At 36.9% G+C, this 14,522-nt stretch overlaps 2 protein-coding genes across 2 annotated transcripts in view; one reads left to right on the top strand and one right to left on the bottom strand.

Moving 5' to 3' along the window:
- The window catches only part of LOC127448416 (ceramide synthase 6-like), a 427,716-nt gene that overhangs the window by 317,667 nt on the left and 95,527 nt on the right, over window positions 1-14,522 (top strand). The window lies entirely within an intron of this gene.
- Window positions 93-13,910, bottom strand: cfap210 (cilia and flagella associated protein 210). The gene is made up of 9 exons (XM_051710910.1): window positions 13,713-13,910; window positions 13,396-13,607; window positions 11,205-11,378; window positions 10,899-11,104; window positions 4,448-4,604; window positions 4,213-4,352; window positions 3,552-3,744; window positions 754-918; window positions 93-658 (listed from the first exon to the last, which is right to left on the bottom strand). Exons 1-9 carry the CDS (start codon window positions 13,777-13,779, stop codon window positions 305-307), a joined length of 1,668 nt encoding a protein of 555 aa, XP_051566870.1. The 5' UTR covers window positions 13,780-13,910; the 3' UTR covers window positions 93-304.

Raw genomic sequence — 14,522 nt, 5'->3', positions numbered from 1 at the left:
ACTGTGCTTGATTTAGTTGGTTTTAACTATCACTCAAGTTTGTAGGAAGAATACTTTTTATTTATAAACAGGTAGGTTCTCCTCTGAAATAACTATACATCTTCAAAATATCTCTAAACACACTTACTGTATAAATGTTCAGATTAGTGTGTCCTCTGTAAAAAGATATTCAACATATAACAGTTTTGTCATTTAAAAACAAACAATGTTTTAATGAAAGCTCAAAAATTCACCCTTCTTTTGCAAAAAATCTTTATTATTGTCACCACAAGTGTGAGTATTAACAACTAGATGTTTTAAAGTATTACCAAGTAAATCCTAGTCTTTTCTTGGACCGTACGATGTCAGCGGTCTGATTTAGTTCTTTTATATTTTGAGTGGTGCTGTTTACATAAGTGGGCATCTGAACACCAGACTCATCATGGACTAGATAACTCGGTCTGAGTCCACCGAATGTAGGCCCCAAGCCCCCACCAATTCCCTCTCTGGCAGCCTTGAGGAGCGGGTAGGTGTGTCTCCCTGCCTTCTCGGCTGTTTCGATGACCTGTTTGGCATAATTCTGGAACTGGTTTTCTTCCTCGACGATTAGAGCGGCGTTTCTCGCCACAAAGTCCTGCTGTTCTTTTTTCGAGTGGTGATCCCTTGCACGTTTTTCAGCCTTCACAAAACCAATGTTGCAATCAGTATTAGGGTGTTCAGTGCAGAATATAAACACAGTTACACACTAGCTAAAAAATGAAGAGCCATACCCACCATATCATGCATGTAGATGTCCTGTAATGTTTTTCCTTCTTCTCTGGCTCTTTGAGCTTGAAGCTCTTGCTCCTTCATGAAGATTCTGTCTGCTTCCTTCTTTGCGTTGAGCATCTCTAAAGCTTTCTGTTTTTCCTCCTCCGCCTTTCGTTCCTGTTCTTTCCTCTAGCATGGGGATTAGGAAAAATATGCTTATTTCAAGTGTATTTCTAATTATCTACACTGAAAAAAATTACTAGTAAGTTATACTTAATGTTTATTCCACAATAATTTTTGCACATATTTTTTTCAAGTAAATTTTAATGGTAAAATAATAGGTCAAATCTATTTAACTTCCTGACATGATACTGAATACAAGTTTAATTTAACTTAAACATTTTAGTTAATACAGTACATTTTACTTACAAACCTGATGTAATGGTACCTAAATAAGATGAGTAAAATTTAAGTAAACATTATACACAAACATTTCGCATTTTGGAACTGCCTTATAAACATTTAAACAGTTTAATCATGCATGTGGAAATTCTATATGCAGTCAGTTAGACAACATCATCTTCCATTAAAATTAATGCCACACACACAGACTTCAACACTTGGTGCACAAAACACGATGATGGTAATTTTGATTAGAAAATGAATGTCAGACTTCAAAAAAGAAAAAGAATAAAGAAGTTCCCAAATGTGACAACAAACTTGCAAACAGAGAAATCAGGCAAGCTCGTTAATTATTCAAGCCCAGTGTATGCTGGGAACACCAGCTTCAAAAAGTTAAGTTAAATTTACTTTACCAGTGAATTTTACTCAAATTACAAGGTTTTTTACTTTAGGTTTGATACATAATAACACTTTGTAAAGATAACAAGCATTAATAAATAATATTTACTTATAAGCTAGATTTATACATGTTTAAAAGAACACAAATGTAGAATTTACTTTATATTTTTTTAAGTTTATGCCTAACCCTAACTTACTTATTTTTTTATTTATTTGGTTTTTTTTTTCTCCCCTTTTCTCCCCAATTTGGAATGCCCAATTCCCAATGCGCTCTAAGTCTTCGTGGTGGCGTAGTGACTCGCCTCAATCCGGGTGGCGGAGGACGAATCTCAGTTACCTCCGCATCTAAGACGTCAATTCGCGCATCTTATCACGTGGCTTGTTGAGCGCATTACCGCAGAGACGTAGCATCCAAGCACAACTCACCACGCGCCCCACCGAGAGCGAGAACCACATTATAGCGATCACGAGGAGGTTACTCCAACGTGACTCTACCCACCCTAGCAACCAGGCAAATTTGGTTGCTTAGGAGACCTGGTTGGAGTCACTCAGCAGGCCCTGGATTCGAACTTGTGACTCCAGGGGTGGTAGTCAGCGTCTATACTCGCTGAGCTACCCAGGCCCCCCTAACTTACTTATTTAATGTATAAAGTACTTAATCTTATCTGCTATATTTACTTCAACACAATTCTTTTTTTCAGTACATAAACAAGACATAATTAACCTTAAATTCCAAAATATAAAATAATGCATGATTATACAGATACCTCAGGGGAAAAATAAAATAACAAATGTATGATTCCACCCTTTTAAATGGGAAAAGAGTGTTAAAGAAGAGTTTCCTGTCCATTATGCTACTCAAAGCATTTCCTGTTTAAAGGGATTGTTCACCCCAAAAAAAAAAAAATTCTCTCACAATTAACTTCTCCCAGATGTGTATGACTTTCTTTCTTCTGCAGAACAGAAAGAAGAATATTAGATTAATATTAGAAGAATATTTCAGCTCTGTAGGTCCTCACAATGCAAGTGAATGGGTGCCAAAATTTTGAAGCTCCAAAATCCACATAGAGGGAACATAAAAGTAATCCATACAACTCCAATGGTTAAATCCATATCTTCAGAAGCGATACAATAGGTGTGGCTGAGAAACAGTTACATTTTTGTCATTTTAAATCATAAATTCTCATCCTGCCCAGTAGGGGGGCGATATGCACAAAGAATGTGAATCACTAAAAACAGAAAAAGAAGAATGGAAAAGTGAAAGTGAAGTGGAGATTGACTGAGCAGGAAGGGGAATTTATTAGAGGTCAACCGATAGTGGATTTTGCCGATATGATAACTAAAGTGGTGGGAAAGGCCGATAACAGATTAATCAGCTAATAGTTTTTAAAATTGATTTTTAAAATGTAAAAAAAAATAGTATTCTTTCCTTACCTAACAGACAAAGAGTCCTAAATGAATAAAATCTCAGATGCAGTGTAGATTTGATGCATAATGTAGGACTTTTAAGTATAAACAAGCCTGAAATACACCGGGGACTCTTATTTTGAAATGAAGAAATGACAAAAAAATCATTGAAACCATTGGCACAGATTTTTGTCGATAACGATAGTTCCTAAAAGCAACTATCGGCACCGATTAATTGTAAAACCAATATATCGATCTACCTCTAGAATTTATGGCAAAAAAAAATATTGATCTGTTTCTCACCCACACCTATCAAATTGCTTCTGAAGACATGGATTTAACCACCAGAGTTGTCTGGAGTAATTTTATGTTGCCTTTTTTGTGGATTTTGGAGCTTCAAAATTTTGGCACCCATTCACTTACATTGTATAAACCTACAGAGCTGAGATATTCTTCTAAAAATCATAATTTGTGTTCAGCAGAAGAAAGAAAGTCATACACATCTGGAATGGCATGAGGGTGAGTAAATGATGAGAGAATTTTCATTTTTGGGTGAACTTACCCTTTAAGCAAGTTTTTAATTCATTACGCGATGGGAGGATAAGATTACTTACCACGGCCTCCCTGTGTGTGGCGATCGAGTTCAACATGGCTGCATGTTTCTCCTCCTTTTCACGTTGTTCTCGAGCTTGTCTTGCCTCATGCTCAGAGACTGCTTTGGCAATAATCTCTTCTTCATTGCTGATCTGTTCCTGCTTCTGTGCTGCTAACTTCTCAATAATAGTCTGTCTGCGTCTCTGGAGGTCTCTATAGTAAAAACAAACATGGCAAATACAACCCCTCTGCTGAGACAAAGCAAGCAGTGAACAAACATGACATTATGTCATAGATTAAAGATGCTGTCAAGAGTGACAAAATACCCCAGATATTTACATTTTGTGGGTAAAACTACCCTCGTAGTGAACTCCTCAGTTGTTTTACCTGTAATCTCATAATTTATAATATTCTATTAGGCCTATTTAGTTTTAGGTTTTGTGCATCTACAGACACTGTTGTGACCCGTACAGCTAATTTTGTGTTTGATTTTGACTTGATTTTAAAAGTAACAGCCATAATTGTCCAGACTGAGAACTTATTTCACTCACTTGCAGCATGCTTTAATATGGTTAAGAAATAAAAGTCCCCGTAAAGGCCTAACCCTCGTAAAAAAGACATTGTCCACTGGAAATATTTACCATGTGTTGCTATTGTGATTGCCACTGTGATATACAATACCTAAACACTTCCTCCTGCTTTTCTTTCCTCATTTTCATAACTTTTTCTTTATGGCTGGCCATCTGAATGCGTTTCTCCTCCTCTTCTTTCTGTCTCTGGGCCTCTGATGCTCTTATGAGTTCTCTGATGGCCAGATGCTCCTGACAGAGGCAAGAATTTAGAAACAGCATCATTAGTTCAGTAACAGTCGATCTACTGTTGTTGTCCATAAGCAGTTTGCATGTGAGTGTCTTACATGATGAGCTTTCATTATGTTTCTTTTCTCTTCCTGGTTCTTTTGCTCTTTCATGTATTGCTCCCAAAGATGAAGCTCTCTGAGTCGCTCAACTTCTTCCGCCTCCCGTTTGATATCCTGTTTTTCCTGTTCTTTCTTCAGTTCCTGATCCTTCACCCTAATAAAGTGTGAAACGTCAAGACAACTTCAAACAGCAAAAACCTAAAGTAGAGTAGTCTCAAATTGAGTGTTATAACAACTGTTGGCACTTTGGCCAACATAAAAAATAGTAATGGACTATTGAATAGTATTGACTATAACAAAATGCCCCAGATATTTAAAGGTGCTGTAAGTGTTTTTTTGTTTATAAAATAACATGCAGTAAACGCCTCTATTACCTGTTCACCTATCTTTTTTATGAGCTATCGATTTTCCTTTGATCAAATTATAATTAAACATTCCATTGATGATATATATTCTTTGACACAGGACATCAACATAAATTTCTCAGATAAATTTGAAAAATCTCATACTAATATAAAATCTCTGTGGAACCTAATTAATATTCCATTTCAGTTATCCTATGGTATGAGCAATTATACTAGTTCTTCTGATATAACAAATGGTTTTAATGATTTTTTTGTAAATACTGGTCCTTCTTTGGCTAGGAATATTGAAAATACAGCTGAATCCCTTTTTGTGAACATCAAGGAGCAGTATCTTTGCATAAGCATGTTTGACCCTCCTACCTCCAAAGAAGTGCATGACACTATACTGGAAATGAAAGACTCCTCTGCAGGACATGATGAAATAAGATCCAGCTTCGTAAAGAAAGTAGTTCTCTCTATCGTTGAGCCCCTTACTTATATTTTTACTTTATCTCTTAAAACAGGTATAATACCAAGTGACCTCAAAGTAGCTAAAGTCATACCGCTGTTTAAATCAGGTGATACCAGCATATTTACTAATTATCGCCCTATATCTATTTTACCATTCTATTCAAGAATAAAAAAAACATATGGACGAGAGCAACATACTGTACTATATTGCCACCAATACAGATTTTGGAAAAAAATGTCAACTGAAATGGCTCTTTTGCAGCTTGTTCATCCAATCTCCACAGCCTTAGATTACAAAAAAAGCTCTCTTGGCACTTGTCAAAGGCCTTTGACACTGTCGATCACAACATCTTGATTACAAAACTGCAAATATATGGCTTTCATGTTGTTGCTCTAAAATGGCTGGTTGATTTTATAAAGGACAGAGAACAGTATGTATATATATATTTACTCAGGGATCCATTCTTGGACCTCTATTGTTTTTTAGTTATATGAATGACCTACCTAGGGTCTGCAATAATGTACTTCCTCTTTTATTTGCTGATGACACATCTTTTTGTTTCACATGAAAATTTTATTACACTGATTTGAGAAGTAAATGAAGAGCTATCATCTATCTCCAAATGGTTTCAGATGAACAAACTTTCTCTTAATATAAAAAAATCTAATTTTATGGGGGAGAAGGGCCTTGGTAAGAGAGGTGAACAAGAACCCGATGGTCACTCTGGTTGAGCTCCAGAGATCATGTGTGGAGATTGGAGAAACTTGCAGAAGGACAACCATCACTGCAACACTCAACCGATCTGGGCTTTATGGCAGAGTGGCCAGACGGAAGCCTCTCTTCAGTGGAAGGCACAAAAAAGCACCTAAAGGACTCTCAGACTGTGAGAAACTAGATTCTCTGGTCTGATGAAACGAAGATTTAACTGTTTGGCCTCAATTCCAAGCATCATGTCTGGAGGAAACCAGGCACCGCTCATCACCTGCGCAATACCATTCCAATGGTAAAGCATGGTGGTGGAAGCATCATGCTGTGTGGTGTTTTTCAGCGGCAGGGACTAGGGGACTGGTCAGGGTTGAAAGAAAGCTGAACGCAGCAAAATACAGAGATATCCTTAATAAAACCTGGTCCAGAACACTCAGGACCTCAGACTGGGCTGAAGATTCACCTTCCAACAGGACAATGACACTAAGCACACAGCAAAGACAATGCAAGAGTGGCTTAGGGACAACTCTGTGAATGTCCTTGAGTGGCCCAGCCTGGACTTGAACCCAATCGAACATCTCTGAAGAGCTCAACTAAGAAAAAGTTAGATCAGGAAAGGCTGTCTCTACTATAAGGGCAAATCAAGGATGCAGAAAATTGTTTCAAACAAAAGATGGACCAGTCCAATTTAAGGAAATTAGCACAGCTTAAGTATCAATATAATATCATTCTTACCCAGAAGGTGGAGTTTGATTTGTTTAGAGTAAGACAAAAATTCTTCTGCCACAATATGGCTATTCTTTCCAGTGGGGTAACCTCGCAACCAAGGCCACAGATATTAATGCTACATTTAGGGAGTTTTATTCCAATCTTTATACATCCTGCAGTAGCTCTTCTGAGGTGGAAATGAAACATTTTCTCAGAGGACTTAACATTCCTATTCTTAACGAGAATCAACGTGAGCTTTTAGACTCAGCTATAACAGAGGATGAAATTAAAGAAGTGATACAGAATATGCCAACAGGGAAGGCCCCTGGACCTGATACATTCACAGCTGAATTTTTTTAATGTTTTTGTTCAGAATTAACTCCCTTATTAAAAGACATGTACGATGAGGCCTTAAACAGGGGTGCACTACCCCAAACTTTATGCCAGGCTTTAATCTCTGTAATTTTAAAGAAAGGGAGTAGCTCAAATGATTGCTTCAGTTACCGGCCAATTTCATTGATCTCACTCGATGTCAAAATTCTTGCAAAAATTATTGGCAACCGTTTACAAGGAGTAGTCGCCACTCTTATACACCCTGACCAGGTTGGTTTATACATAATAGATATTCTTCGGATAATATTAGGCGCTTTATCAATTTTATGTGGGTGGTGAGAAACGATAGCTCTCCAACTGCTGCTGTGTCACTCGATGCCGAAAAGGCTTTTGATTGTGTAGAATGGCAATATTTATTCTTAACCTTGGAAGCTTTTGAAATCGGTGTTTATAAGGTGGGTGAAGCTTCTCTACAAACATCCAGAGGCTGCTGTCCAGACTAACAGTGTTATCTCCCCATATTTTAAATTAGGCCGTGAAACATGGCAGGGGTGCCCACTTTCCCCCTTAATATTTTGTTTAGCCTTGGAACCCATGGCAGTAGCATTGCATGAAAACACTAGTTTTCCTGGGGTAGTTGTAGGAGGTTCAATTTAGAAAATGATGCTTTATGCAGATGACATTTTGCTGTTCGTTACTGATCCAGCTAATTCAATTCCAGCATTGCTCAATATAATAAATTCTTTCAAAAATTGTCAGGATACAAGGTCAACTGGACAAAGTCAGAAGCTATGCCCCTAACTGCATACTGTCCAAGGTCACTGTTTCAGGCTGGCGCATTCAAGTGGCCTGACAGGGGCATACAGTATTTAGGAATCACTTTTCCCCATCAGTTCAAGGATATTGTTAAAGCTAACCTTGACTCCGTTAGATAAAATTTCAATGGATACGGCAAGATGGGCTCTCCTCCTTCTCTCTATTTGGGGTAAGGTTAATGTTTTGAAAATGAATTGCATACCCAAAATTAACTATTTATTAACCCTTTCTCTGTTCACTCTAGATTTGACAAGATTTGCAAGTAAATCCTGTGGAATGATAAGAAACCCCAAATGTGTCTTGGAAAACCTCAGCTCTCAGTTGATAGATGGGGACTTGGCCTTTCCAAACTATCGTTGTATTATTTTGCATTTAGTCTTAGACACCTGGGGCAATGGATGCTACCTCCGGAGCGAGCTCCCCCATGCTTGGCCCTGGAAAAATATGTTTGTCCATCTATACCATTCGTTTCCCTACTAATAACTAAGTTCCCCTGTCAGTGCGTAAACATCCCATTATTTCCCATCTCCAAACCTGCAAGCAGCTATTTGGGCCAATCCAAGGTTGTTAATAGGTGCATACAGCCAATCCAAGGTTGTTAATAGGTGCATACAGTGCCCTTTGCTGTGGAAAGAATGGTTAGATATAAATATATATACTTTAGAAGACCTTTATGAGGATGGTTTTGATTTCATTTGACAGACTTAAACAAAAATTTGACCTAGCTAATAACCTACAGTTAAGGCATATGCTCAAAAGCGTTTTTGGTTCTACGCTCCATCCTCTTCATAGGAGAAACATTCTTAAGACACTTTTTAATGTTTTGGGGTCTGGGTATGAGGCATCTAAATATTACTCCTTGCTTATTGGTCATGCAGACAATAAGACTAGTTCTGCTTTAAAATTAATATGGGGAAAAGATTTAGGGATTACATTTATAGAAAAAGAATGGGAAAAGATTACTGGAAACCTTAAGCAAATGTCTAGAGGCATTAAAACACATCTAATTCAATTCAAATTTTTACACAGGTTCTACTGGACACCTAGTAGGTTATTTAGAGTGGGTTTAAGGGATAGTCGAGATTGCTGGCATTGCCAAAGGGAGGAGGGAAATCTAGTCCTTGCCCTTTGGTCATGCTCAGAAGTTCAATATTTTTGGAGAGAGATTCATGATTATATAGTTGAGATATCACAGGCCCAGTCTGACTTGTGTCCCAGTTTGTATATTCTTGGTGATCCTTGGCCTTTAAGTCACATCAGGAAAGTTGAATCACAGTGGATTCAGAGCTGTATTATGCTGGGCAGACAAATCATTTCAAGAAGTTGGAAGTCTCCTGGAAAGCCATCCTCTCGTGAGTGGCTCTCTGAATTGGGACGGGTGGCAGCTTACGAGAGACTCACCTTCAGTTTGCATGGGAGGATAGATAATTATTATTATAAATAGGGTACATTTCTAGACTTTTTCAATTTACAGTAAATAGTAATAATTGAACGAGGTGTAAAATAGAGTATTAATGGCCATAGAAACAATTACATAGTCTTTACATTCTTTGTCATTATGGGGTATGGAGTGTAGATTGATGTGAAAAGATAATCATTTAAAGCATTTTAGCATAAGGCTGCAACATAACAAAATGTGAAAAAAATTAACTTAGCATCTGAATACTTTCTGAATGCACTGTATGCTCGTATAATGTACTGGTATGGTTCCTGCTCCCATGAAACACTCAGATGGTGAAATGCTCCTCCCTCCTCCATCTGCTCCAACACAATGGTCTCGAGTGTGTTTGCGGGTGCGGCGTGTCTCTGGAGTGTGGGGTTTTGGATTTGGAAAGGGGGGTGTGGCTTAATCAATGGCTAGTCTAGTGGAATGTCCAAAACGGCTAAAATCACTTGCAACACCTTAAACGTGGGTGCAAAAATGCTTTTAATTTGTTATCTAACATTTGATCTGTTCTGTTCTATTCTATTCCGCTCGAATCTATTCTATTCTATTCTGTTCGACTCTATTCTATTCTGCTCTATTATATTGTACTCTATTCTGTTCTGCTCTGTTCTATTATGTTCTATTCTATGCTGATCTATTTTGCTCTACTCTATTCCATTCTGCTCTATTCAGATCTATTCCATTCTATACTGCTCTATTCTATTCTGTTTTAATTAGCTCTACTCTATTCTATTCTAATCTTCTCTATTTATCTCTATTCTGTTCTATTCTATTCTATTCTGCACTATTCTTTTCTTTTCTGTTTTATTCTACTTTGCTCTATTCTATTATATTCTTTACTATTCTGCTCTACTCTATTCATCTCTATTCTGTTCTGCTCTCTTGTATTCTATTCCACTCTGTTCTATTCTGCTCGACTATATTCTGCTCTATTATATTCTATTCCACTCTGTTCTATTCTGCTTGACTATATTCTGATCTATTCGGCTCTATTCTATTCTATTCTGATCTAATTTGCTCTATTCTATTCTGTTCTTCTCTATTCAGCTCAATTCTGCTCTGCTCTACTCTATTCGGCTCTATTATATTCTGTTCTTTTTATTCTACTCTATTCTATTCTGCTCTACTCTGTTCTACAGATGAATAAGGGGTAATAAATAAATCGGGTAAAACAGGGCTAAAGGCTCCATGGGGTAAAAGTCTCCTTTCATTTTATTTTCTCCCAAAACACTAATGCTAATACCGAATATCCACTAAGATAGTTTATATATATATATATATATATATATAATGCTCTTTCTCATAAATGTAAATTAGTATAAATATCAACATCATCATATATGTCTAAAGGATTGAAGTCTGTCATGCAAAACATAAGCTCATTGATGTCATTAAGTCCGTCTGCTTTTTTATTCTAACTGGTTCTCCTGGTTGAAGGCTTCCGTAAATATTTAGTTTATACGTATGTTATGTTCTACCTCAAATATTTAGTAGTGCGTAAATTGACTTAGTGCCCATTTACGCCACAACTAGGCTACATTGTAACTTAAGTATAGCTGGTGCAACCGGCCCCAGGAGTTCAAATAAATTCAAACAGTTAAATGTTATATAGTTTTTCCTCACTGTTTTTTCAAGCTCTCAGCAATAGCCAGTTGGTCTTGTTTCCTCTGCAGGGCTTTCTGCTGCTCTTGCTGGAGGGCCTGCTCATCTTTGTGAGCCATTACTGCCAAGAACTCTCTGTCCACGTCTTTGCTGGTATTCTGCTTCCTGTGTTTCAGCTCAATCTGAGCTTCCCTTTCCTTCAGAACCTCTGCCAACAACAGGGCACTCTGAAGAAACACAAGGAGGAAAAACAAAAACAAAATGATGTCTTTATATCACTTAGCACTCAAAACACAGATATGTGATTAAATAATGTAAGACACCAACATGGAATCCTTTCACTCTGTCAATCTGGTAGTACTGCAGGGTTTTTGCTTTCTCAATGGCCTCCTTCCGCATCTGGGCCTGGTATTTCACTTCTTCTATGTCAATTTGTTTCCTCTCCTCTTCTTCAATTGCCTCTCGAACTTTTTTCGCCTCTAGCTTCTTTTGCCGCTGTCCCTGTAATGACACAAGATTGTTGGTTCTTAAAAATGCAGCCTGATCTCATTAACATTACATGACCATGGAAACATTTTTACAAAAGGAATTTACGTGCCTTGTTACATGTTTCACTGCAGGTTCCTAGTGAAATGTCCAGCGGGGGGCGCCAAAAGCAAATGGAATGGTGTGTTAATCAGACATGGTGAATTTTAGATGGATTTTTTAATGAGCAAAACATACCTCCCTAACCTTAAACTTTAACCTAAACCTAACCAATAGTGTTCTAAAAGATAAATGAGAGGTAAAAAAAAACAGACATCCTTACCCTAAACCAACACCTTAACCTAACAGATAGTGTCCAAAAAAAAACAAGCAAAATGAAAAGCACATTTTCTGGTGTAACCACATCAACATGTATCATTTCTATGAGATTTTCGTCTGACGTGTCAGCTTGCGTGTTTGACTTGGCTCAAACCACGGTCTTCTGAGTCCAAAGTCCATCACACTATCAGGTGAGCTACTGTGTAAGCTAATCATGTTGGAATAAGTGTGTAAATGTAGGAGGATCTATAATACAAGTGTTAAAATATATCAGTTTTTCAAATGATTTGTTATAGTAAAAGTTTAGCGATAACATAATATAGCAGTGTGTGAGTGATAGTGAGAAAAATAAGTGTTTATTAAGTCATACTCAGCCATTGTACTCCTGATTTGTGTGAAAGTGAATAAAACGTACAGTTGTTGTAGCACCTCTAAAGTTTATTTCACCAGGAAACTGCAGCGGAATGAAGAACTCGGCACGTAAAAGTCACTTTGCAAAAATGTAGTTATAGTAACATCCATCTAGTGAGACTAGGTTGCAAAAATAGGTAGCAGGTTAGACCATGAACAGCAGAAAATCAATGCTAAATGCAAATAATAAAATGCAACTAACCATATATTTGTGCATTTGTAAGAGAGAAAAACAAATAGGTTCTTTAGGTCTTTTAAAAGGTATCACATGGTAAATCCCATTTCTGCTGTTGTTTATGCATGTTGCAAATGTGTTTTGTTATTATTACAATTCCTGATCATTTTAATAAGTTTCAGTGTTTGACTTTAAGGACATTTATGTTTACTTTTGTAAAATAAACGATTTTGGTACTGGGTTGGTTGGGTCACCAACTGATGTCCACTTTAAAATCTGGGTCCTGAAGCAAAACCAGTTGGGAACCAATGCATGAAAATTTGCTTAACCCTTGTGCTTCAATTTCAAAAAGTTACTCAGAGGTCCTTAGAGGACAAAAATATCCACGTCAAAAAAACTGCCATAATAATATTATATATTAACATTATTTTCCACTTTCACTGACTTAGATTTTTTAACCAACATCAGTCCTGACCATAACTACCAAATATTCATTCATTTTCAGGATTTTAACCCTTTAAATGCCAGTTTGTTTACATAATGCCACTGTTGTTTTTTTACACACTCTGACATCCATACCAACACACCCACACAAGTTTAGCTGCATCATTTATTCAATTGTCCTGCAATGCTCAATAATACAGCAAACAGACAATGGGAAAAAAGCATGTATTTGCTCCATAGGCTAAACATGAGAAAAATGGCGCCATCTGGTGGAAAATATTACAAATTTAAATGGTGAAGCCAGGGCTCCGAAATGAAAGCATAATATCATAGAATTCGTAATTTTATGCTTTAATGGCACTGGGATCAAATATTGCAGTTTTAATGGGTTTCATGGGGACATTTTTGTCCTTAAAGTCCCTTTTGTGTACACTGTGTATATAGCTGTATTATAGGAACTGAGGTTGAAATATAAAAATTCCCCAAAAAATACACACCTTTGGCAAAATGTATGCCGCTGGCATTAACACAGCCAAAATGATCGAGAAAAAAAATAATAAAAAAGACAAAAATGTCCAGAAGGTCGCAGAAGGGTTAAAGACAATTCACACCACTGTGCAATTTCCCCAGATATTGCCTAAAATAGAGTCAAACCTAAACAAATACAGCCTGCCCCATACTTACAGCAATGGTATTTGACCAGTGTTTGACCAGCTCTTTAGAGCGCATGTGCAGCGCCTCCCGCTGTTCAGCTGCTTCAATGACACTTCGGTTGTATTTGTTCACTCCATTCACACTGTCCTGGATCCGCTGCCATTCCGATTTGGACAAAACTGCCACTTGACGAATGTCTGGGGGATGACTTGCTTCGGTTTTCTCCATCTCCGAATTCACAACTGTATATAAAAATGCATTTGACAACATATTAACTGAGCATCAGCTCTTATCATTAAAACTTTGCATATTTTCAGATATTTTCATATTTGAGTATGCAGACTCACCTCGTTTACTCGAGCCTTTTCTCCGACCATATTGAACAACAGCAGCTGTTATTGAGGCTGTTGACATTTTAACTGCTTTTTACTTCTTCTCACATTTGTTGATCCGGCATATAATGATATGTAATATATTATTTCTTTACAAATCGGCAAACTTGGCAAACGTTGGTAACATTTCCGTACTCTGCAGTGTGTGTTGCTCGGCAACCTTTTAAACTTTTGTTACACTGTTGCGCTGGCAACCCCACCAAGCCTACCAGTGGAGTAGGTTACGTCATGCAAATCCTTAAAGGGACAACTATCTTTGTAAACCATCAGGCTTGATTTAGCCAAACTTTTTACATTGAAAGCCAAAAGCCAAAATGTTGCCTTTACATCATGTAATGTAATTCAATTTAATGTATTTTTACAGAGCTTTTCACAATATACATTTTTCAAAGCAGGACAAAACACTCTATGTTTAAGTAGACGAGGAAGAAAACTTGACTCAGCTGGCACATATTTACCATAAACAAATGTAAACAATATATACATGTGCATACATACACAAATATGTAATCCAGCCACATAATGTTAATGATAATATTGACTAATTTGTTTAAATACATATAATAATTATAATGACTTCTAATAACATAAGTAACATTATTTTCTCATTATGATCCATGCATAGAATAAATGGTCAGTTACACTCAAAAAAATAATTTTAAGATCTTCGCATTTCAATTTTATAACAAAATCCCATCAAATGTTAATTAAAGAGTAATCTTTGATTAAATAAAAAAATACTAAATATTTAAAAGTTTTATACGT

The sequence above is a fragment of the Myxocyprinus asiaticus genome, chromosome 11, assembly GCF_019703515.2.
Source record: "Myxocyprinus asiaticus isolate MX2 ecotype Aquarium Trade chromosome 11, UBuf_Myxa_2, whole genome shotgun sequence".
Taxonomy (NCBI): Eukaryota; Metazoa; Chordata; class Actinopteri; order Cypriniformes; family Catostomidae; genus Myxocyprinus; species Myxocyprinus asiaticus.
The sequence above is the reverse complement of the archived record's forward strand: the minus strand, read 5'-3'. Positions and strand labels throughout refer to the sequence as shown.